Source organism: Chaetodon trifascialis, chromosome 14 (assembly GCF_039877785.1).
Source record: "Chaetodon trifascialis isolate fChaTrf1 chromosome 14, fChaTrf1.hap1, whole genome shotgun sequence".
Lineage (NCBI taxonomy): Eukaryota > Metazoa > Chordata > Actinopteri > Chaetodontiformes > Chaetodontidae > Chaetodon > Chaetodon trifascialis.
In genome coordinates, this window is record NC_092069.1 from 10482360 (window position 1) to 10506097 (window position 23738).

The 23738-nt window shown below is 42.5% G+C and overlaps 1 protein-coding gene across 1 annotated transcript; it reads right to left on the minus strand.

The window, feature by feature from the left end:
• Window positions 1-253: 253 nt before the first annotated feature.
• On the minus strand, window positions 254-22960 carry LOC139342082 (filamin-A-interacting protein 1-like). Its single transcript, XM_070978966.1, has 6 exons — window positions 22763-22960; window positions 12355-12643; window positions 11734-11910; window positions 11323-11501; window positions 2388-5193; window positions 254-919 (listed from the first exon to the last, which is right to left on the minus strand). Exons 2-6 carry the CDS (start codon window positions 12634-12636, stop codon window positions 713-715), a joined length of 3651 nt encoding a protein of 1216 aa, XP_070835067.1. The 5' UTR covers window positions 12637-12643; window positions 22763-22960; the 3' UTR covers window positions 254-712.
• Window positions 22961-23738: the final 778 nt, after the last annotated feature.

The window sequence follows — 23738 nt, forward strand, 5'->3', positions numbered from 1 at the left end:
AACAAAAAGAAGAATGTGAGGCTCGCATTTAATAACTTCCATGGTCCTGTGTAGCATCTGAGAGTAGACCGTGCTGGGCATGACTACTGGCAATTTGATGTTGTGAAAGCGTGACTTACTGTACGCACGCAATTGGAACAGTCATAATCAATAGATCTGGCCTGTTTGCAAAGTTCAACACACTTCTCTCTTTGCCTTCGCTGCATAATTTTGTTTCTTATTTTCCTACAGAAATGAACATGTCATTCTCTTTGTGAAATCACATTTATTTAAAATTCTTTTCAGTACAAATCCTTTGCAGAAAAAATAAACATCATTTACATGAAAACAAGTATTCTGACTTATACTGTGTCCTTATAAAATATGATCAACAAACTCCTTATATGTGAAACAACCACACAAAGCTAGAAGCAGTTAGTAGCAGCACAGTCTGATATAAAATTTCACCCAAATGCCCATCACAATACACACTGTAAATACAGTAAATATGTTTCTATCTAGATGGCAGAAACAGATATGAGAAGTACAAAAGACTTAACAAAAATGAGAAATGGCTTATTTGATTACAAAAAATGCCTCTGTGCCTTATAATGTCTCTCTAAGTTGTATAAGGACATCAGAGCTTTATTCTCTGAGTGTTGTCTTTATCCCTCTGAAGCACCATTTTCAGATATACCCAAACAAAAGTATTTTGTTGGTGCTATTATGCAAGTCAGGCTTTTCCTCCATTTTGTGAAATACTGCTATTCACAGTGGATTTTTTAACTTCTATCCTCATGGACTGACTCTCAGCTCGTGACTCCAGCTTCACTCCACCCGAGATCCCCAGGGATCCCAGCACAGCCTTCCCTGTCTTCAGGCTCTTGGACATTGGGATGCGGGTCAGCCCTGTGCGAGGTGGCTGGGCATCATGCCCAGTCTGTTGACAATAGGGAGAGAGAGTACAGTTTCTCAGGCAGGAGAAAGAAGACAGGGCAGCACTCAAGGGAACACAAAGAGTGGAAAAGGGGCAAAAGAAATTCTGATTTTATAAACAATGTAATCGATCATATGTGCTGTAGGAACTGTGTGAAAGAAACATGCAAATATTTATTCATTCTTTCACTTCAATGCCAATGGGTGAGCCATTGCCCAGGCTATGTATCAGTATGCTGTGGCTGGTGAAAGACTGTTTTTTGTCAGCCAGAGGGCATTGGGCCCTACATTGCTGTTTGTGAATGTAAACACTCAGTAACAACTATAAATTACAGCATGACTGTAGCAAAGTGGCAAAATGCCACATCATTAGCTTTGCTGTTCTGAGGCCTGCCCATAGGGCCATTTCTGTCACGCTATCCATCTGATCCACAAAGAGCATATTATAAGGTCCACTGAAACACCAACAGGGTGTTGCTTCAGCTAATATTCGGAGCCATGTGAGATGGAGCCGTTGGTGAACATATTTCACCATGTGAACCCACACCACATGTGTGCATAGTATACAAAGCATTGTCAGACAATGAAGAAAAGACTTGGCACATCTTAAAGAACCAGTGCATAGGATTTGGTGGCATCTAGAAGTGAGGATAAAGATTGCAACCACATTTTCAAGCATGGTTTTTACACTTAAAAACACAAGATATAACTTGTTAATGGGTGACCTTAAGAGTCGGTCTGTTTTGTTATCTTTTTACTGATCCAGGCAAGCTGTTTCAGCTGCTAATCTTTCTGCCAAGTTAATAGGCTGCTCATGGTAGCCTTGTGTTAAACAAATTCCATACAAATTTGAATAAGCCAAGAATGGAATTTACATTGGTAGTACGAGATACTAAATCGAGCGCACAAGATACTTAAACGTGCGAACAAGATGCTAAAACGTGCCCACAAGATTCTAAATTGAGCGCACAAGATGCTAAAACGTGCGCACGTTTAAGCTAAATCGTGCGCATGTTTAAGCTAAATCGTGCGCTCAATTTAATTAACTTGTTCATTTATACAGACAGGCGGCAACACATCCCATGTCTCAGGGCAAAAGCAACAAGAATGTCATTATATGACATTCCGAGGGGAAAATAAAAGTTAATTAGCTGAGTTCTCTCCATTATATCACGTCTGTGACTGTGAACATCTGAAGTGGTCACTACGGAGAGCTGTATGCACGGACAAGTCAAAGTGTGGGAAATAACTATCTCGAGCGCACGTTTTAGTATCTTGTGCGCACATTTTGGTATCTCGTGTGCATGATTTAGCTTAAACGTGCACACATATTAGTATCTCGTGCTCTTGATTTAGTATTTCGTGCGCTCGTTTTAGTATCTTGTGCGCACTATATAGTTTTTTTTTCTTTGTGACACTTCAGGGGCTCCGTATATACTTGTAATTTGGATGAACCTTTAACCAAAACTTACCATGTTTTGTGTGGGTTTGGTAGTGGGCGATGTGACAGGGGAAATTGTGATACTGCTCATCACTTTGCTCTGTGTGCTCCTGGTAGCAGTGGTGGTGATTTGGCGAGGAGAGCGTAAAACTGTCCCAGTTGATAATGTCAGTTCCTTGCCCTCCGTCACAGCAGCCACCGGCCTTACTACCATCTTTGGGGCGATACTGTTGCCTAGATGAATGTGGATCTTGTTATCGTCAGTGGTGGTGATGATGCTAGTGTTGTTGTGGCCCTTCCGTATAGGCATTGGGACCATCTGCTTTTCAGGGGTAACCTTGAACACAGCTCGGCCCATGGTCATCTCCTGGGGTTCTGGGGAAGCAGATGCTTCGGGCACTATGGCAGTGCTCACTGTCATAATAGAGACAGGGGACAATGGCCTTCCTGAGGCAGAGGAGGGAGCTCGGCTGATTTCTGGAGATTTCGCCCTGGATATTGTTGTGATGGTGACTGGAGACTTGGCTCTTTCAGGACCTTGAGGTCCAACAGCAGGCTTCTTCTTGTGGTTTGGAGCAGAGTAGGTGGGAATGATCGTGATTCTGGATTTAGGCTGAGATGGGTTGGGGCTGAGGGGAGCTGAGCCAGAGAAAAAGTCCTCAGATGTGGGGCTGCTGATCTCAAGAGTGGCCATATTGTTTTGGTGGTCTGGTGTTACTCGGATATGTAAAGGCTGTCCGTGCTTTTGCGACATGGTCAGTTCAGAAGGCAAATGATTTCCATTGATGTGCAGAGGCTTTTCCAAGTTGGTCTCTTGAGGGGTGTTGTCCTTCTTCCTCATCCAGGGAATCCAGGATTTCTTCATGCCTAGGTCGCTGCTGGATGAAGGGCAACGCTCGAGGCCACTCTTTTCTGTTGGCTTCTTCAGGCACTTCTGCCTGAGGTTGCTCATGACGTGATTCTCCTCTTGAACAGACTTCCTGATGAACACAGCTGGGGTGTCCTCTTCTGTTGGTCCAGCAGACAATGCCTCTGTCTGTACACCAGTGGATGTCACTGCAACGTCCACCATTCTCCTCCCATTCAAACTGGGCCTTAGTGCTCGACTATGACGTTTTGCTATCTCCAGTTCTTTGGTGAGATGGAAAACTTCAGTGCCCATGTTCTTGGCTTTCTCCTCCTCTTCCAAGAACCTCTGCTGCAAGATAGAGTAATCCACTTGGAGCTGAGAAAGTTGGTCTTCCTTGTGCATCAGTTCATGGATCTTCTCCTTGAGGGCTATGACATCAGCCTGCAGTTCTCTGGTTTTGACCTCTTCTCTCTTGCATTGTTGTCGGAGGTCTTCTTCATGACTTTCCTCTTCTCCTTTCTCAATTGCTTTGTTTCGCGCTATCTGGCTCCTCATTTCCTCCACCTGTTGGGACAGAACATTGGCTTTGTCTTGTTCAGTCATAAACCTTTTCTCCAACATGTCATATTGATCCTCTGTCTTGATCAAATCTCCCTCAACCACTTCAAGTTGTTTGAGACGATTTTTCAGGCGTTCAATTTCAAATGTCAGTTCCTTAATTTTGTTGTCTTCTCTTTTAACAGGGTCAGGCATTCTTCCCAGTTCACATGTCACTGAATTCTTCACTGATAGCTTTTCTGTTTGCTCAAACCCATCTAACCGCTTTTTCATTTGACTGACCTTTGAATTAAGATCCTTAGTTTTATCAATTTCGTAGGCTAACTTAGTGCTTAGCTCGCCCTTTTCTATGGTTAGGGTTTCTACTTTGGTTTCCATCTCTGATTTCAACTTCAAGAGCTTTTTGCTTTCCTCTATCAGTTTTTCAGTCACCGCCATAACTTTACTCTCTTCAACTTTGACCATCTTACTCAAATCCTCCTTTTTCTTCTCATCTGACTTCATTCTTTCCATCAGGGTTTTTCGTTCCTCCATCAAAGCAACAGTCAGTGATTTCAGTTTGCTCAAGTCATCCTTAAGGCTCAACTCAGACTTTTCTAACTTGAGTTCAGAAGACTCAAGCTCTTTCATACGAATCCTGAGAGCTACGACTTCATCTGAGTGCTCTTTGGTCAGGCCCTTCTCTCTCTCTAGAGCAGTGTGTAACTGTGCACACTCGGCCTTGCTTATGCTGAAGGCACCCTCAAGTTTCTCCAACTCCATCATTCTTTTCTGGAGCTTCTCCACTTCTAGCCTGAGGTCTTTACTCTTACTATCCTCCTCTTGTAGCCTCTTTCTTAATTCCTTACATTGATTTTCAGTCTTGGTAATTTCCTCATCCTTTCCCTCCATCTCCAGCACCCGTTTGCGCAAGTTCTCCAACTCAGCAATCAAGTTGGAGTTACCACACTCCCCTTTGCCAATCTTCTCCCTCAGCTCTTGCAGTTCATCCTCAGATTTCCTCAAGGCCCTGTTGCTCTCCTCTAGCTCCTCTACTTTATGTGTAAGCCCTAAAAGTTTGGCATTGAGTTGACGGTTGTGGATCTCCTGACTGGCCAGCTTGGCACTCATTTCCTCATGTTGTTGGGTGAGTTTGGCAGATTTCTCTTTAAGCTCAGTCTCCAGACTCAGCACCCTGTGGCCATCCTCCTGAGCACGCTCCTTGGCCTCACTCAGTGCCTGCTCCCGCTGCTGGAGCTGCTGGCTGAGTTCCTGGACTCGCTGGCTCTGTTGGTCCATTTGCTCCAGGTGCTGCTGACGCTCATTGACCAACATCAGGGCAAAGGACTTCAGCTTGACCAATTCCTCTTGCACTTTGGCCAGACGTTTAGAGTGCTCCTTCTCTTTTCTTAGCTGGTAAGCCTTCTCGTTCTCAAGCAACCTCTTCAATCTAAAATGTGAAGGGGAAAAACAAAGACAAGGTATTAGTTTGGTGTTTTAGTAATGTTTTCAGTAATGTATCCATGTTTGATACTGTGTCATGAAATCTGAATAATTTGTATTTCAAGAGGCAATGTTCATAGTTTAAGAAAAAATCCTGATTCTATTCAGACATTTCATGAGACTAGTGTCAAAGTGTTCTCTCGTTATGGAAATGATCAAAACACACATCCACAAACCCAACATACCCAAGTTTCCATTAAACATATTTTAACTATCATTCACAGAAATCGACTGATCAATTAATCGATTTTTACACAAAATTTTTCACACAAAATATTATATTTTGCTGTTGAAACCATCCCATGAAGCCACATCTGTGTGAGACAAGAACAGAATTTGATAGAGAAACTGATCATGTATGTTGCGCAATAAAAGAAAGATCACACATGCTTTACTACTATGCAGAACAAGCAATAAGATAAAGAGGGGAAACTGGCCCAAACCTAGACTGCAGCTCCCAAACCCTCCTGCTATGTTCATCCCTCTTGTTGGGAAAGAGACTAAGAACACAAACTGCTGGTGAAAGTTTAACTGACACCCCCTCACCAAGTGGTCGTCTTTTCACTTAGCTTCTTTCTATGCTGCTCATGCTCATTCTCATCTCCGGTTCCAGCAAAATGCATGCAAAGTAGATTGAATGCAAAGCTGCATCATCGTCTTGAACAATCCCAGGGACATGGTAATACAATATTCACCCAGAACATTTTTGCATTGCAAAAGAAACCAAATTAATACAGACACCAGCACAACAAGGATGACTGCGCATCTGCAGCTTAAACAACCTCTAAATCTTTGAAATGAGCCTCATTCAACATATGTCCACTATTGATAATAATGTCACAACATCTCAGAAACTTTACAACAAACTCCATTTAAAACTTACCTACTGTGGATGCTCTACAATCAGCACATATTGTTTGACATTATACAAAATCCAGTGAAAATGCATAAGAAGTAGCCAGGGCCTCCTTTTCCATAGATCTTCCACCGTCACATTCCAAGCATGTTATCAGGACAATGAAAGGTGGATAAATACAGTGGAGCACCACTGGACCTCTAGTGAGTGATGTCACCTCAACCATATAAGGCAGTGGTGTGTGAGAGTGTGTGTGCTGCTCTGCTGTGGACACTGTAAGGGGGTGGGACCTTTGCCACAGGAGGAGTGTTCTGCAAAACGCCCCTCACTTTTCATAAAATATTCAGGTTTGAGGGAAAACATGATATAACAAAACTATACAACAATGTATAACAAACCTTTACAATGGTACAACAAAAAATTAAGAAATAGCAACCTTTTCTCACACAAAATCCAGTTCAGTGAAAGGGTGGCGCAAATTAAGCTATAACTCCATTTTCCAAAGTGCACAGGATATTGCTCCTGCAGACTGGAGGCCATAATCTCACTGGTACAAGAGACAGGAGAAAATGTTTGCTGTAGTTCTGAACTTGGTTCCTTGCAAAGTCTACACCTGATGAGGAAACCAGATATGGATGAGTTGGATGTCTCCCTTGAGGTGAAGAAGATCTGGGAGGATACAAGACCATGACAATGAGTTTATGATGTGCTGTGCTCTGACTTCTGCATTAAACTGTTAACCTTACAACAAACCACCATTTTCAAAACCCCACATCTCTGCGAATTAATTCAATTTGAATCTCTAAGTGTTAATTTTCACTTTCTAAACGACAGTAAACATCTACATTGATTCATATTACCAGCAGCTTTCATTGCCAAGTGGAATTAGCGGGTCCGGTTACTGTACAAAGAAGTTATGCAGATGTCAGAGTGCACCTCTTAAAATTCATACTTACACAGTCAGATGTCATTAATAGCCTAGAAATTGGCACTCTAAAATTACTTTCACAAAAGGTCAAAGTTATGATGCCGTGATATTTGGCTGCAGTGATCAAGTCATGCAAAAACCATAGCTGAGTTTTGGAAGCCTGTGTTCTTTTGCTGAGGAAGAAATAATTGTATGGACAAAGTGACTGTGTACAGTGTATTCAGTCCTAAGTGGGAAGCATAAACGCTTGGCTAAAAGCTATGACTCTAAAAGCTCAACCACAAGGAAGACAGTACTTCTGATAAAGAAATGCAGACTAACTCAAGAGGGACCTTTCCTAAGAAACATGTTTGTATATGCAGTGCATGTGTTTCCCCTTAGTTTTGACATTCATCTTTATTTAAGTTCATTGCAGCTTTAAGAAAGTTGTATTAATGAGGGCTACAGCTTCTTAGTGTGTGCAAAAGAAATAAAAACACATTACTTAAGCAAATACACAGGTGTGATCCATAAGCCAACCACCACAAGAGCACTTTTTTTTTCATCTCATCCCATGCTTCCTGGGGAATTTTCCTCTGAGGCATTGCAGCCCCTTTGCGTCTGAGGATTGAAGCAGACGTGAACTGCCAAAAAACTGTCAAAACACTGTGTTGTACAATAATGGCTTTTCTTGACAGAGAAAAAGCATTGACTGTTAAGAGAGTCAGTGATAGTGTACAGTATAAGACTGATGTGGTGTTAAAAGAGTAAAATCAGAAGCAAAGTGGACATTGCACCATTTAAAGACAAGCGCAAAAGGTCTACAGACGCTGTATGTGCACGATCTGTTGACAGATGGTTGAATAATGTGACGTTTTTGTGGTAAGCTTTTAAAACACGATTTCATTTTGCGTGCGAGACTCTGCATCTTTGAAACTCCCTTCCGTTAATCATTACACATACCACCATGCCACTTAAATATTTTAACTTCTTGACGACTGAATTGCTCTCTTGTCTGAGAGGGTGTTAATGGCTGATGGCTACAGTCGGAAAGTGTTTCTCCCATGCCCATCCTCTGCATTCCTGCAGATGTTTGGCACAAGACCTTTGACTTCCTCGCTTCACTCTCACCCAGATGACTGGAGGAGATCACATTGATAAAGATGAAATGATGACATGCTTCCATCTCACCTGAAAGAGTGAATGTCAAAACAGAGCAGTACCAGACGTGGCAGATAGGTGCATGCTTCTGCGTAGGTGCTAATATACCTGTGCAAAGAAAGTAACATCATCGTCTGTTTAATTTTGTGCACTGGTATCAGCTCATGCATCAATCCGTGGTTTAGAAACATTTTTCTCCTGACAATTTCTGTTTCTGTGTCTTTTCATGACTCCAAGTCAGTGTTGTGTCCATCTACAGCAACAGATAGAAGAATCTGGGCTCTGCAGGTGCTAACAGACCAAGACCGCAGAGTTCATCCCCTTCACTCTGTCTGTGATGACAGGAGCTTGAGCATGAGCCAAGGAACCTGCTGGAAACTACCTGGCATAAGAAGGAGGTCACCTCCTCTTGCATGCAAACCAAGGATCAAGTGATAGAAAGCAAAGTGGTAGTCCACTTATTTGTGCTTCATGTGCTTCAAAGTTAAAGGCTTACTGTGTTGAAAGGTTTTGATCATGATAGATTCAGTGCTTTTTTTATTAACCATAGTAGCAACTTGGCTCTAGGGATAGTAAGTCAATTGGTCAGTCAATTCACCACTTTGGTCCAGACTGAAACTTTGTACATGCATTCATGGTTCCCAGAGGATAAAGATCCCCTGATATGTCTTCTAGTGCTACCATGAGGTTGACTATTTACCATTAACTTAACTATTGAGTACAAATTTGGTGCAAACACCCCCTTAGGACAAATTGTTATAACTTGATGATCCCCTGACACACAGTGCCAGCATCAAGTCAAAATCTGGACTTGTCAAACACTTAGAGACATACCAGCACCAGGTGGTGTTTAGTGTGAGGTAGCAAACGTTAGCATGTTAAAATGCTAAATTAAGAAGAAAAACATCGGAAATATTATGCCTACTAAACTTCAGCAAGTTGGCATTGTCATTGTGAACATGCTAGCACATTCACACATTAGCAGTTGGCTCAAAAGCACTGTTGTGCCTGTGTGGGCAACACCTTAGAGGGCTGCTATAGATGATCGGATTCATCACGTCGTAAAGGCGCATCTGTACTGTCAAAACTACTTTTGTTTAAAAGAAAATCAGTCACACAACATCTGCAGCAGCCTAATGAAACTGAGCTGTATTCAACCTTATGAAACCCAAACTGTTTAAGTTGCAGACACAGTAGGCCTATAAATTCCACATAAATCATAAACACCCAAATTAACTCTAGATAAGTTAATTTAGGTACGTGTGCGCATTGATTTACAATCGAGAACGAATTCTTCATTGAAATGTTTTGAATTATGATTGCCCTCTTTCCGTGTCACATGAAACCAGCTAAAGGAGTAGCTATAATACTAAGCTGAAGTCTGCTGCTCATTTCCCATCTCTCTCCTCAGTGTGTCATGGCAGCTGAGCTGTCATGACTGTGATTTAGCTTCCATGGTCTGTTTCCTGTCTCCTGCAGTAAAAGCTCAAGGAAGAGAGGTTGCCAGTGCCTCTGCTAGGTCAGTGCTGCAAATGAACTGTTTGAAGTTTTTACAGTTTGTGAAATGTAGCTTATAAGTGATCTAGTCTGTTGTACAGATGACTGGCTGTATGTAGAAATGTAGGCATATGTATACACATAGTATACAGTGCATTACAGATGCTCTCTCTGCCTGTCTCCTGCACACATGTTATCATGCCTGTATGTTGTCACACCAATATTGTGAATATGCCTAGCAACCCACATGTACAATTATGCATAACACAGGCCCTCTCTCAGGTTATTGTGTGAGAATGGACACTGATGTGTTATGTGAATTGCAACAAAACACATTCCCCAACATGTGACAGCCAATTAAACTCTTTCATCTGTGAGTACGTTAATTAGTTGGGCCCCCTTTCTCATGCACATTCAGTGCACATCTACACACTCAACCACACTTGTTTGGTGAGGCCCTCCACACAGACACACACATGCACACACGCACACACACGTGATGTAACCATCCCTCTTCTGATGTTGGAGACCCTCATTCCTCTCCAACCAACCTCTCATCCATTGTCTCCTCCTGACCAATAAGGCAGGTCGTAACCTCAGCCATGACCTCATTTCACAGATGATGTCATGGGAGATTTGCTCCTCTCAAAGCCCTTTTTTCCTTCACTTCTCTTTCCTCCTGTCCTTCCACCAAGTGGCCTCGTCCCCTCCCCTATCTGCCCCTGATCTCCTTCTTTCTCACCGCAAAGAGCTTGACCCCTTCCTCACCTATAAGTTCCACTCCACCTCCCCCCTCTTTCACAAGCTCTATACCTCTGACAGTCAAACAAAGGTATAAGAGGTTATGATTTTAGTAACCAGCTCCTCCTCTCCTTTCCTCTCCTCTTCCCTCTGAAGTGATTCATACGGCCAATGAGGCCATCTTTCACACTCTATTTGTCCCTGGATTCTCCTCCACTGCATGTGTTCCACACTAGTTTAATAAACCATGTTGGCTCTAATTCATGTTTTCAGTTTCTCCCTCCTCTCTCGTCAGTCCTCCACCCACCACTTCTGCTTTCACCTGCTTCCCCTTCACCATTACTCCATCTACGTCTTTCTTCTATTGCCAACAACTTCCCCATGTGCAAAACAGATACTGTTTGTTTTACTATTGCAAATAAAATTAGATTGCCATTAAATATTGTCTTATGGTACCACTTAAACTGTACATAAAATAAATGCTATCTTCTTTCTTCACCATATAATTACAATCCAAGATGAAAGTGTTAGTCAGTGTTAAAAACTCATTTTTCTGAATCTTGATGTATTTTGATTTGTTTTACATAAATGCTCTGAACAAAAATCTGTATTTTATTGTCAACACGTGCATATATTTTGTGTGTGGGTTAAATCTTTCTTTTCTCAATTAGATTTTTCTTTTCTCTCACTGATGGACATGTGTTCTTCCAAATATGAAAATAAGCGCTTTGAAAGATTTGGCAGGAAGAAACCAGGCAAAAAGTCATTTAGGGTGTAAGGTGTAATATTACAAATTTACATCAGGAGATCGTTGTGGACTAACACGTGGACTCACGTTACTGCATGCATCTCATAAAGGTTTAGTTTGTTGCATTGCAATTTGAATGTCATGCTCCCACTCGCCTCCTCCTCACCTCTCTCTCTCCTGCTCCAGAAGGTTGGTGAAGTCATCGCTCTTGTTCATGTAGTCCGCGTGTTTGCGTTTCTCCGTGTCCAGCTCGTGGACGGTGCGGCGGTGGCACTTCTCAGCGAGCAGCAGCTGACCCAGCATCCTGCTGTACGTCTCCCTGTGTTTCTCCTGCAGACGCTCCAGCTGAGACACACAATCACATCCACACAGGGAAGAACGCAAGTACATGCAAATATTTACACAGCTGAATTTTGGCGCGTAATTGACAAAAATGAATAAGCTGTAAAAGAAAAAAAAAATGTATAATTTCAACAAATTTTGGTAAAGTAGTAATATCACAACAAAAGCATTATTTTAAAACACTTTTAAATGGCCTGAACAGAAACATTGTTGTGACTGACAGATGCTAACTGACCTCAGCCATAGGCTTTTGGTAGACACTGTGGTTGTGCGGCTCAGTGCCGCCAGCGATGAAGCCATCCCTCTGAAGGGCCTGGAGGGCCGAACCAGGGGCCACAGGGCCATAACGTGATTCAAGGGCCTCTGGGAGAGCCGGTTTAGACTTTAGCATGGAGATAACATCTTCTCTGGCCTGAAATCACATATAAACATTTACAAATGATACAGCATATTATGACTTGAGGAGGAGGAATCCGTGTCCACTCCATTCGGACACCTGGACAGAATGTGGCATTTTGCAAAAATATCTCTGGGCACAGTACATCCTCATTTTAGGGAGTTGAAACCCCTGTCGCATTTCTTTCATGGATTAAAACAAACAGCCACTTGGTAATCAAATGGCACACTGGCCTTTCTTTTGCATGTTAAGCTGCCATTTCCAACCACAAGATGGAGCTATTGTGCAAAAACTTGCAGTCCAACTCAAGCGAATGGCAGCAGACACTTTCCATTCAAACTGTCTTTGTGTTTACTTTCATTTTGCCTCATTATTGCAAGCACCCTGCTTTATTGCTGCAGGGCACAGGTCAAAGAGGTAGAATATGTCTAATACAATGGAGAACAACATCCAACCCACCTGAACCTCTCCTTCCATGATGCCCAGCAGCCTCAGCAGATCCTCTTTGGACAGATCCATGATGCCCTCTATTTTTTCTGCAACCTCAGCAGAATCGATCAGTAGCTTCTCTTTGTCAGAGATCACCTCCACCTTATCCTCACCCTCCTTCTGCTGAACTTTGGCCATCAGGCTCTTCACGGGCAGACCCACTTCATGTTCTTGCTTGATGTCATGGTCACCTTGTGGAACCCCGAGAACCACATTAGCCGGGTTCTCCACTCCGCTGCTTTTGGACCTCATGTTCTATCTGCAACAAGAACAGAGGAAACACTTTGAAAAATAATTTTTCACACAGTTTGTAGCTTTCCCTGTTATGCTGTTAATGTTTTGGTAGTTTTAGTTTCAACTCAAATTGTCAATTGTAAAACAATTTACAGTGAGTTTGAAGCCTTGACTACCATTTCTTCATATCTCTACTTCCTGTTCACTGCTTTAGTGACCCAGTTTCATCCAATGACATGCACACTCACACAAACACACTGTAAACACACAGGGCTACACCTGGATGACACGGTCTTTTGTAATTCCGGAACCTGGAATAAAGATCCATAATAACCCAGCACCATGTATGCGCTGTACGGCGGCGTGTGCATTCCTGACACGTCCCGTCCTCTCACGAGGGTTATGTATCTCATGCTGAGTGTTGACGGACTGGAAGCACATTTGTGGCACTCCTGGGTGCTTTAACCTTCTCTGCTGACATTAAAAGTCCGAGTCAAACATTTTAACCAGATCCTGAAAATAAATCCGTTGATGACAGACTCTAAATTTAATTCCGCCACATTAATCATTTCTAACGACACAAGTCATGGTGGGGTGGCCTGTAGCATGCTCGTTTCATAGCCTTGATGACTTAAACATGCAATGGGAGAATAACATTGAGTTAGTACATACATGTATTGTTCACTTGCTCAGTATTTCAGTGGTTCTCAACTTTTTTGTCTGAAATAATTAAGTGGACGTTTTAACACTAGTATTGATATAAAAGTGGATGTTGTTACAATCTTTTTTTACACAGTTTTCATTCACCACCACCACTTGCAGTGCAGAACCTGGACACTGCAGCTGTTTATCCATTACTTTTAGCTAACTGTTTCAGCTGTTTGGAAATTACTTTTAGAAAACAGTTAAACTTCTCTGCTCGCTTGCTCGTTTTCATGCATTCTCAAAGGCAACATGTGGTGTTCAGTGTGTTACAGCTGCCTCAGGTTGGAGGCTTAAGTGAACCGTGCAGTCGTCATAGCTGGTAGGTTGCTGGTTATCTTCATTGGATAACCAGCAACCTACCAGCTATGACACCAGCATCACACCGGTTTGTAATCCTATTTGGTTGTTTATTTTCCGACAAATGTGAGGAAACATTTATTTAAGTGTTATGTTCAGATGAGTTGAACAAGTAGCCCTCATTGTGAATCAGGGCTACACAAGTCTGTGCGTTTGCTTCTTTTTGTGAATATTTTTAAGTGCACATTTGTGCAGGCAGGCATTTGTTTCTTTAAGCTCTCTAACAAAAGTCTAAAGACACTGCACAAGTGCACCTCTTGTGATCAATTTCAGATAGACTATGACATCAACAGCACTTGATAATTACAAACAGAAAATGGCCCCCTGCCCCAAAATCCCCACCGTAGCACCCTAGTGATGTCATAGCACCCTGACCTCTGAATCATGCTATTGAGACATTCTGAGTAAACTCGCCAAGATGCGATGAATTCTCCCTTAAGTGCAGGATTTGATACATGTAATAGCACAAACAAAACACATATACCGTACATACACACTGAATATATATCAGGCAACAAGTGCACTGACACATCTCTGTGCAGATAATAATCTCTTTGAGACAAGGTTCAATAAGATCAGATGAATCAGTCGAACTGGATTAAAACAAGGAGATGAAAGAGAACAGACTGTCATAGAAGAGGAACTGGACTTTCTGTATGCAACGCCGAAGGGTTTGAAGGCGAGTCTATAAAAGGTTTCGGTTCACATCAAGAAAAATGTTTATCTTCCGTAATAGCAGTCAGCGAAGTTAAGACTGCAGTGAATTCTAATGATGCTTGAAACCAATCTCTTTGAATCCCACCTGATTCCAGGAAAATGACCCAGAGAGGGAAGAGTGCAAGATAACAGTGAATGCATCTCTCACTACAAACAGAAAAAAAAAAACAAATCTGAGGAACCAACACATTCCTTATTTTAGTTCTGGGAGTTCAGTGAGTGCACGTTGGCTCCAAGCAGAGCTGGTTCTTAACTGGAAATTAATAGCAGTGCCTTCTTTGCTGTCCATAGCTATTAGTTTCAGCTGTGGGCTCACTATCATTGAGTCAAATGAGCAGCAGAAGAGCACACACACGAGTGCCAACAGTGTTCATCCCACCATTCAAGCAGTGCCAGAGAGTTTGAATGAGCAGAGAAATGCCCACTGGTGGAGGGCATCAAAACAGGCACTACTGGGGCACGAGTGAGGAAGCATAGAAACATGTGCACCGCTATAAATGACTCGGGCAAAGTTCCTAAATAAGACAAAATGGTCGACGCTGAGTTAGGCACTCAGCGGTCTATTTTGGATTTCTGGGCTGATGCCATGAAAATCCAGAGAAGCTACTGTAACCGCTCACCTCGTTTCATAGTGTCACTCCCGGTCAACAGAGCGAGCAGGAGAGTGTGGGAGTGTGTGGAGTTACAGCTGAGAGCGAAATGACTGTAAACTGTTAGCGTAAAAATAGCAAGTCAATAAACATAAAGAAGCTCATCATGTAAATGTATTAAACTAACAATACCAGTATATTAAAAAGTGAAGGGGATTCCCACACGAAAATACCTCATCTCCGACAAACTGTCCACATCAACAACCAAACATTGTTTTCCATTTACTGTGGAGGGTGTGAATGTCCAGAAGAGGACACGTTCACGGCTGAACGTGCACTGCCAGATGAATTTTCCCCTCAACAGTGGATAAGCTGATCAGCTGTTTACATTAACACCCTTTACTCTGTTTGGCTCTGAATGGACATGGCGACTGGACTGTCTCAGAAACTCCAAGACATGTAGGAGTTTTCCTTGTAGCTCTGGTTTGGTCTCCAACTCCGGAGGGAAATATCTGCGTCTTTAGCTGCCAAACGTTAACTGAAATGCGTCAGCTGTTAAACGTAAACAGCATGTGCTGGTTTGATACTGCAGTTTGATTGTACACGTGTGCTGCTTCACCGAGTGTGTTCTCTCGAATGCCCAAGACAAGAGTGAATCAAGTCAATAAAGCTGCGAACTTTGAAACCAAAACAATGAGCTGAAAGACATTAAAACGCTTCACAGAACTTCACAAAGACGCCTTGGAGGTGGGTGATAATTTCTTGGGGGGTGGTTACTATGAGCCGCACCTCTCACACTACACAAAGTGCTTTGGTCCAGTTTTAATATAAAAATACTGACTTTTTCTAAGATGAACAGATTCATACAGAGTACCTCCATGACAGCTTAATGAGATTATAATAATCATGACAATTTCTCAGGTCACACTGAAGACTTTGTTTGACATGACTTAGTCATCAAAGTGTGCCTGTCATCGAAGCCTACTGAAGCATTTGATCCTTGACTAGTCACTGCAGTCTTAATTGTAGTGAATTCTCTTCAGCAGCAAATGGGAATTCCAAATTCACGTGACCTCCATTCCAGTCTGACATGCAGCATTCCCAGTTGTCTTTATGGAAAATAAAGGAGAGCTGGCAGACAATACGCCTTTACTCTGAGGTCAGCGCCAACTTGTCACATCACCCGCACGCATTTATGGCATCTAAACCATCGGCACAATGCTACTGATTGCCCGTCATCCAATTCCACAGTGCCCTCTAATATGAAAGGGTGGTCTAATACCCAGCAAGGTCCCAGTCAAGGCCTGAGCCTAAATTTAAAGCGGGACCCCAGATCTATCCCACGGTTTGGTCAAGTCCAGCTGTCACACATATGAGTATTTATAGGCCCCAACGACACACGTGCCTCCATTCCAAGGTGAAAAAAGAGGCTGTAAAATTTTAGCTGTGGTCAGCAAGTTAGTGAATACCGTTGATGTTCACTATATGACTTATCTTTGGTCTGAAATTCCATTTATTCAAAGCATTTCATACACAAGAATAGTGTTCATCAATAGCCACGCTGGGAAGTCAGCTGTAACATAGGTCAGTTTAACTTCATATTATCAGTGATGAACGCTCTTCTTATGAACTCAGTTAAATAATGATTAAACAGAAGATGAATCAGCAGAAGTTTTGAGAATGTTTCAGTTGTTTAATTGACCAAAAATTGCTAATACTCTCTAGTTTTAGTTTCTTAAAAGTGAAGCTGTTCAGCTGTTCATATGTCTTTTATATTATCTCAAGTTGAATATCTTCTGGCTTTGGACTGTGAGAGGCATTTAGCATCAAAAAGACATTAATTAATTATTAAAAAGGTTGCGCTGAAGTAGCTTTTGTGGTACTTTGTAAGACTTCAGTGGTACAAAAGATGGGTGATGTTAATCTTGTCATATAATCTGAACGTTATGCAAACTCTTGGCATGACAGGGTCTGGTAGACCTAATCCAAGTTACAATTATTTATTTTATTTCCTGAAAAGGAGGCCATGATACTGCTGAACATTGTGCTGGTCTGTGATACTGTAATAGAGAAGAAAAGTGAGGAAGGGGAGAGGTCTGGTGATAAAACTCTGACTTGTAGCCAAATTCATTTGCCAGAGATGAAGGATGAGGAGAGCAGCTGCAAATAATGTAACAACATGCTATAGGAAAAACGATTTTTTTGATGCGGTGAGTTTGATATATTCACACCACAGACCCGATGTGACTAAGTAAGGAGAGGGGAATGTTCTTTGCATGCAAGCGTCTGGCAACTTGTTCTGCCAGAGGACACTGATAAAATGCAGCATGCTTGAGAAGCTCTTCCGTCCTGACAAGAAAAACACAGAAGCTCGCCAGGATTTGGGAATTTCAATCAAAACTGTAGCCGTGGATGAGATTCGATGCTACAAGTCAATCCGTCTAATATTGAAAGTTTTGTGAGCACCTTTTTCCCATGCAAGGGTACAAAGCTGCAGCCTGTTCAAGGAGTTTGATGGGCGGCGTGTTCCAGGCTGGTTGGCCAGTGACCTCTGGGATCAGATTTTACATAACAGCCATGTTCAAGAGGCGTAGACAGAGATGGATGACGAGATTTTTCTGCTCGGATAGCAACACTGACTCAGACGTACACACATTCTCATAAGATTCCACTTTTCAGGAGCATTTTTCAAGTAACACCAAATTGAAATGTCAAAGAGGTCTCACGGTCAAAATTTCATAATTTACAGCTTGTCTTCCTCTACTCATCTATCAATACCTCATGGCAACAATAACTCTAATGTCGGCAGGCCGTGCTGGAGCAAAATGTCAGCGGTGGGTTTCATCTTGTAGTGTTCCCCTGATGTCACATTAACCTGATCCTCTCACTGGAGTACATTCAGCAGTTAAGGTTACACTAACAAGCAAACGGAGAAGAAAGTAGGTACCTCTCCACATGTTAAGTTCTCACATTAATGCTTCACAAACAAGTCAGCAGAGGTAGTTCCTGAATCAGTCACTTATAAATGATGACATATTTATGATGTTTATGATGTTGCGCTGGTGGCAGTTCGTTAAATATTCACTTTGAGTCTTTCATGAACTCGTGATCCCCGTGTTACAGGAGCAATAGCAAATCTTTACAAGCTGAAACATGCATAATGAATACTGATGCGTGTGGGAGCCTTTGATGCATATTATATGCAGTCACACAACATGCCAACCCCACTGTACTTAAGCAACGTACTGACTCCAAGCATATGCACGCGTGCAGCTGCTGGAAGACATGATTCACCGCCATCTCTGATTATTAGTTTAATATACACAATGGGAAAAATGAACACATCTGTTCTTTAGAGTTAAACATGTAGCCTCGAAATGCAGAGCAACATAGCAACAGCATTTATTCAATCTGTTGAGTGTCTGTAAACCAAACTTATCAGTCACCAAATTCTTTCAGACCAATGGCATGAGTGGATATCATCTTTATGCCATGGAGATCAAGGAAGAGATCGAGTTCTAGCTGTTCTATGAATAGAAACAGCAAGACAACGTAGGGATGAAGCTATGGATGAAGATATGGCACAATGTCATGGGGTCAGCCATTTGAAGTCTCATAAATGCCTACCCAGTCTTTCCACAGGTTTAATTTTCTGTCTTGGCTGCTGGTCCCACATTCTCTCAGAGGAAGCAACTAATCAGTTTTTTTGACTACCAGCTTTTGCGGTCCATAGAAATGTTGGCCAGTGCTGAGGTTTTCATCAATTAAATGCATTTGTTGTCCTGGCACTCTGTCTTGGCAATGTCACTCCTGTATTGGAGGCATTTAATTGCATTTGCGGTTCATAAATCAGAAGAAGCTTTGTCACTGCAGGTGCACTGGCACCTCTGCACTGTTACAGCCCTGAGAGTTAACAGGCTTTTTGGAAGTTAAATTGTCACTTTGTGGTTGGTGTAATTTAATGTGACTGACAGGCAATGCCCACAGACTGTATATTAAAATATTTATATACAAAGTAGGGGCACTCCTCAATCTCATTTTCTTATTGGCTGGTAGAGATAGAGGACATAATAAAAACTTTTGGCAGTAAGCATCGTCAATAGATTTTATTTGTATTTTTCTTTTCATTCCCACGTTTCAGTTTGTTGCTCCCTGTGTGTTCAGAGAGTGCTCTGCTGGTGACCGAGAAATGAATTTTAAATGAAATAAAACTGTGGTATCTAAGTTAATTGAAACGGGACACTCTTGCCTGATGAAACTGAGTTTAAAGTTTCCATTGCTCAATATTTTTCTATCAACACTGAATGGAATCATTACATATTTTGTAAACGATTTGCTTTTAGCGCTGAGCCAACAGATAATTGTCATATTGCGCCATGCCCACACAAGGATGAAGCCCTTTATACTGTCATTGTGAGCATATTGTCATGCTTGCATTAGCATTTAGTTCTCATGCCTAAGTACAGCGTCAGAGAGCCGTTAGCATGGCTGTACACTCTCATTTTTCTAATCAAAAAAAGTCTGAAAAGCCAACTGCAAAGCAAAACTAGCACCAAATGCTACAAAGTTAGCAACTAGCTGATGAAGAAAAACCTCCAGGAAGCTAAGGACACACATGTCTTTTCTCAGGAGGTGGTGGAGACCAAAACGAAGGTAAAAGGACAGTCTCCATATTTTTTTTTAAGTGAACTTGTCAGGTGGTGACAAACACATCTCCAGTGCTTTGGTCACCTTAACCTTAACAACTTTGCAAAGTTGAAATGTGTGGTTTGTTTTGGAACTGAGCTCGTGAACATATCACATTCTGGTGTGCTTGGAATGATAATGAAATATTTGGTTAACCATACTTTTCACCACCACTACCTATTTCAGTTTTGTATGTGAGTATTTGGATTGTGTTGTGTTGCCATCATGACTGTGCTCTTTTGTCTGTTGTTTACCTTTTTCTTTGAGAAACAAAACAACTAGTTATCATAAAAACAATGAATGCATTGTTGCAGGTGGGACAAAAATACAGTATAGAATAAAATGCCAGTGGGTTGAAGAACTCTCTCACTAACAGTGTGAAATTATAGAGTGATATTTGGTCTTCTGCACTAAGGGACAATCAACCACAGAGAGCGGTCGTCCTTATCTCAGTGCTCACTGTAAACACTATGAGAAAAGCTGTTTTTTTCCCTCCACGTCAGTGACATCACTGGACAGATGAGACTTTAGGGTGGTTGTCCTCATCACACTCCAGTTCACTGGAAGAGTCAGAGTTAAGTCATTTCCCCTCAACAAACATGGATAAGAGAAAAAAAAAGCATGGGATGTGCAGAGAGGGTGGGAATATGGTCACTAATCTTTGCCTTCTGTGGAATTTCAAATGTCTCATACATCAAACCAAAGTCGGTTTTCCCTGCTGAGAAAGATGCAGTGGTACAATGTGTGATTTATGTGCTAAAATATCCCCATACATGGACACAAACAGGGAAAATAATAGCTACAGCCTATTAAGCACTGATGAAACTGAAGCATTCGTAGCACTCGGGTTATTCCTACTGTATGTGCACTTGATGAATGACCTCACTGGGTCTAATATTATTACACGTCAAGAAGCAGTCAGCAACCAATCTACTGTGCCATCTTGCTCACTGCATATCAAATGATCTCAAGAAGAACTTGGGTTGCTAAGGAGTTTAAGGACTTATTTTTAAACCAAGGTAACATGAGTTATAAGTACCACTGTTCTGTGAAATATCCAAATGTGTCTAAACTGCATTTTTGGAATTCAAGACCAGAGGCCCTTATACGACTGGAGCTGTGCATGTGTCAGTGACAGCTGCTGTTGAGGCCCACCAGACGTATGGGGAAGACACCAACTACTGGCAGCGATGAGCTCCTCCTCCTGCTGCACTGTGTGTTCATGCACACAGACCTGTCCTCAAATGAATTAGCCTATACGACTACACAGAGACGCACGCACAACACACACATGAATGGCAAGGAAGGAATGGGCTCATCGAGTTGATAGTGTGCAGGAGATCGTAAAGGTGTCAAAGAATACTGAAAATAAGGCATTTGAAAGAGGCGCAACTGCTTCTCAGCACATAGCGTCTTGTTCTTGCAATCTTACTCATTCAATTTTTCTCATTAGACTAGTCATCTTCTTATTCGTTCAGTAAGAAGCAGTTTCTGTGTGTTAACCAGCAGGCACTTGATGTAAAAACACAGCATTGCCTCTAATCTTGTCCACGTTCGAAACATTCCTTGAGTGCCTCTCAGCTAAGCTAATGCCACACCTCACAGCTAGATTACAGTATGTCACCTTCCACATGAGTAACTCAAGTGACATAGAGCTATAGTAATGTCATGAGGTAGGCTGGTAACACATTTAGTGCATCTCAAATCAGTGCTTCTTTGGCAAGCACCCAAGCTTATCCAGCTTGGTTTCAGTTTAAACAGGCAGCACATTATTGATTTACAGTAAAACTGACTCATTTACAACACTCAACTGATAACTGCCCATTCAACATTCACATATCTGCCTTTCCTGAGTGGTCATTTGGCTGATCGAGCTCCACAGACCTTGCATTTGCAGAGCGCGAGAGGATGAGCTTAGATAAAGCTGGAACAAGCACAACAATGTTAATGAGTTATATCTCCCCACTCGTTCTCTTTGTCTTGTTTCAGTGGTGATATCACTGAGTGCACAGAGGCCACATCGGCTGGAGAGGGTGGGAGGCACGGGAGAGAGGAAGGGTGAGGTTGCACAGAGCCCCTGGACACTGAAAGGATCTTTGACAGCAGCGTAAGCCACACCTGCGTTACATTCCCACACTGAGGGTGAGACACATTTCATATTTTCTTTTGGGTTTTTGGAGGCAAGGAGATGCATGCCTTGACAAATGGACAGCGGCGAGCAGGAGCCATGTGTCTCCTCTGAACGGGCGATGACTTCATGCCGATGAAATGGAATTCATTTTGGCGTCATTACAGTCCATAAATATTCAGGATGAAAGATGTCATCCTGCTGCAGCTCGCAAAGGCCTCAGACGCCTCTTAATGTGAAGCAGTGGTGTGTGTATTTGTGCTTTGTGTGTGTACAGTAAGAGCAGTAGTGAGACGTACATGGTGCTGCAGAGGTGTTGGAGTTGGCGGCTGTGGGAGAAGTTGCATGGATGTAGTTCTGTGTGATGGATGGCTTCTCTTTCTCCTACATTCTCAAAATCTCAGCGCACCATCATCCCCTGTTGTCTGGTGAAGTTGTGAGCTTCTCCTCCCACACGCAAAGCACAAAAGGCCTCACACTAAATGGTCTTATTCATACAGCAATATTAGATGTAATTCACTGAGAAATGTTTGATTCATGACTCTCTTTTCTGTATGTATTGTCACAATGCCAAATCTGTATCGCCATTAACAGCACCAAGAGTAGTCCCTTGTCTTCTGATGGTGAGTAATTAATGCAACATGTGGACATCCACGTCATTTGAATGTATAAAAAGTAAGCTGAATTAAGTGTGAACTTGTGTGAAGAGTCGTTTCATTCATATTGTGGAGAGCAGTTCTAACACAGCTCAGATGAAGCAGAGAGGGTGCATTTCTGTCACATAATGCCTTTTATTGGCTTCGTAAATTGATGACAGCTACGCAGCAGCACCGTGAGCCATTTCCTGAATTTTAGTCTGAGAGCAAAACAGCTGATAAGCTCTACTTTTCCAGAGGCACGTGGTTGTCTTTGGTTGCTCTATGATGGAGAACAAGAATACATTAAGGAGAAACTGACTTACCTGCTGTTGTGTTGTCCCCAGATTTAAGCACTTAGTTGTCACACCGAGAGTAATCCAGTCAAGTATCCACTAATATCCTCTGGCTTGTGTGGTCCACTTCTGGTGTCTGCTTGTGCTGGCTACTGAGCTGTGCCAAGAGCCATCTCGAGCTCTGCTCTCTCTCTCTCTCCTTTCAGTTCTTCAGGTCAGAGTGGGAATGGTAGTGAGCAATAACAGAGCACTGTAACTTCCCTCTCTCTCACCCTCCCTCCCTCTTTCACTCCTACAGCCTATCCAGTTCTGCTCTGCATAGCAGTCTAACACACACCTCTCGCTTTCTTTCCCTCCTATCATTTTGAGAAGTCGGTTAAACAGTGTGTGAGAATAAAGGGGGGAGAAGGGGAGTTGGAGGTGGGCAGGCATTATTTTACTCCCTCTTAACGGTTGAAAGGGGCCGTTGCCCAGTGAGGAGAAAGGCAGAGGTGCGTTGTGATGTCCTGTCACAGAGCCAGATCTTCTCACTCAGCGACATCCTCCATTGTCCTTCTCTACACTTTTTGACTTGGGTCACCGAGGCTAAAAGTAAAGTTCTATATTTAACTCATCCACTCTTGCCAACACGGGCAGTGTTAGCAGCTGAGGCTAGCTGAATGCTAGATGTTTTGGCTGGCCAGTTAGAGAGCTAACTCTCCCCGCTGACCCTTGGTGACAGCTGAACCATGCCATTCTCTCATGCTGGGAAAGTCCGGTGACAGCAACCACCCAAGCCCCAACAGAGCTCCAAGGAACCAACATTTGCTGACTTAGGAGGGCTGAGTGAGGCCAAACTCTCCAGGACTTTGGCAGCTAGACTGCCTTTTTGGCCCTGCTCACAGAAAACAAGGCCAGCGAGCTAAATCTGAGGTACAGTAATTGTGCTGTGCATCAGTGGGAATAGTTAACTTCACTGCCAGGGTACTGTTGGATTAGACATGCATAGAAGCAACAGAAAGTAAAC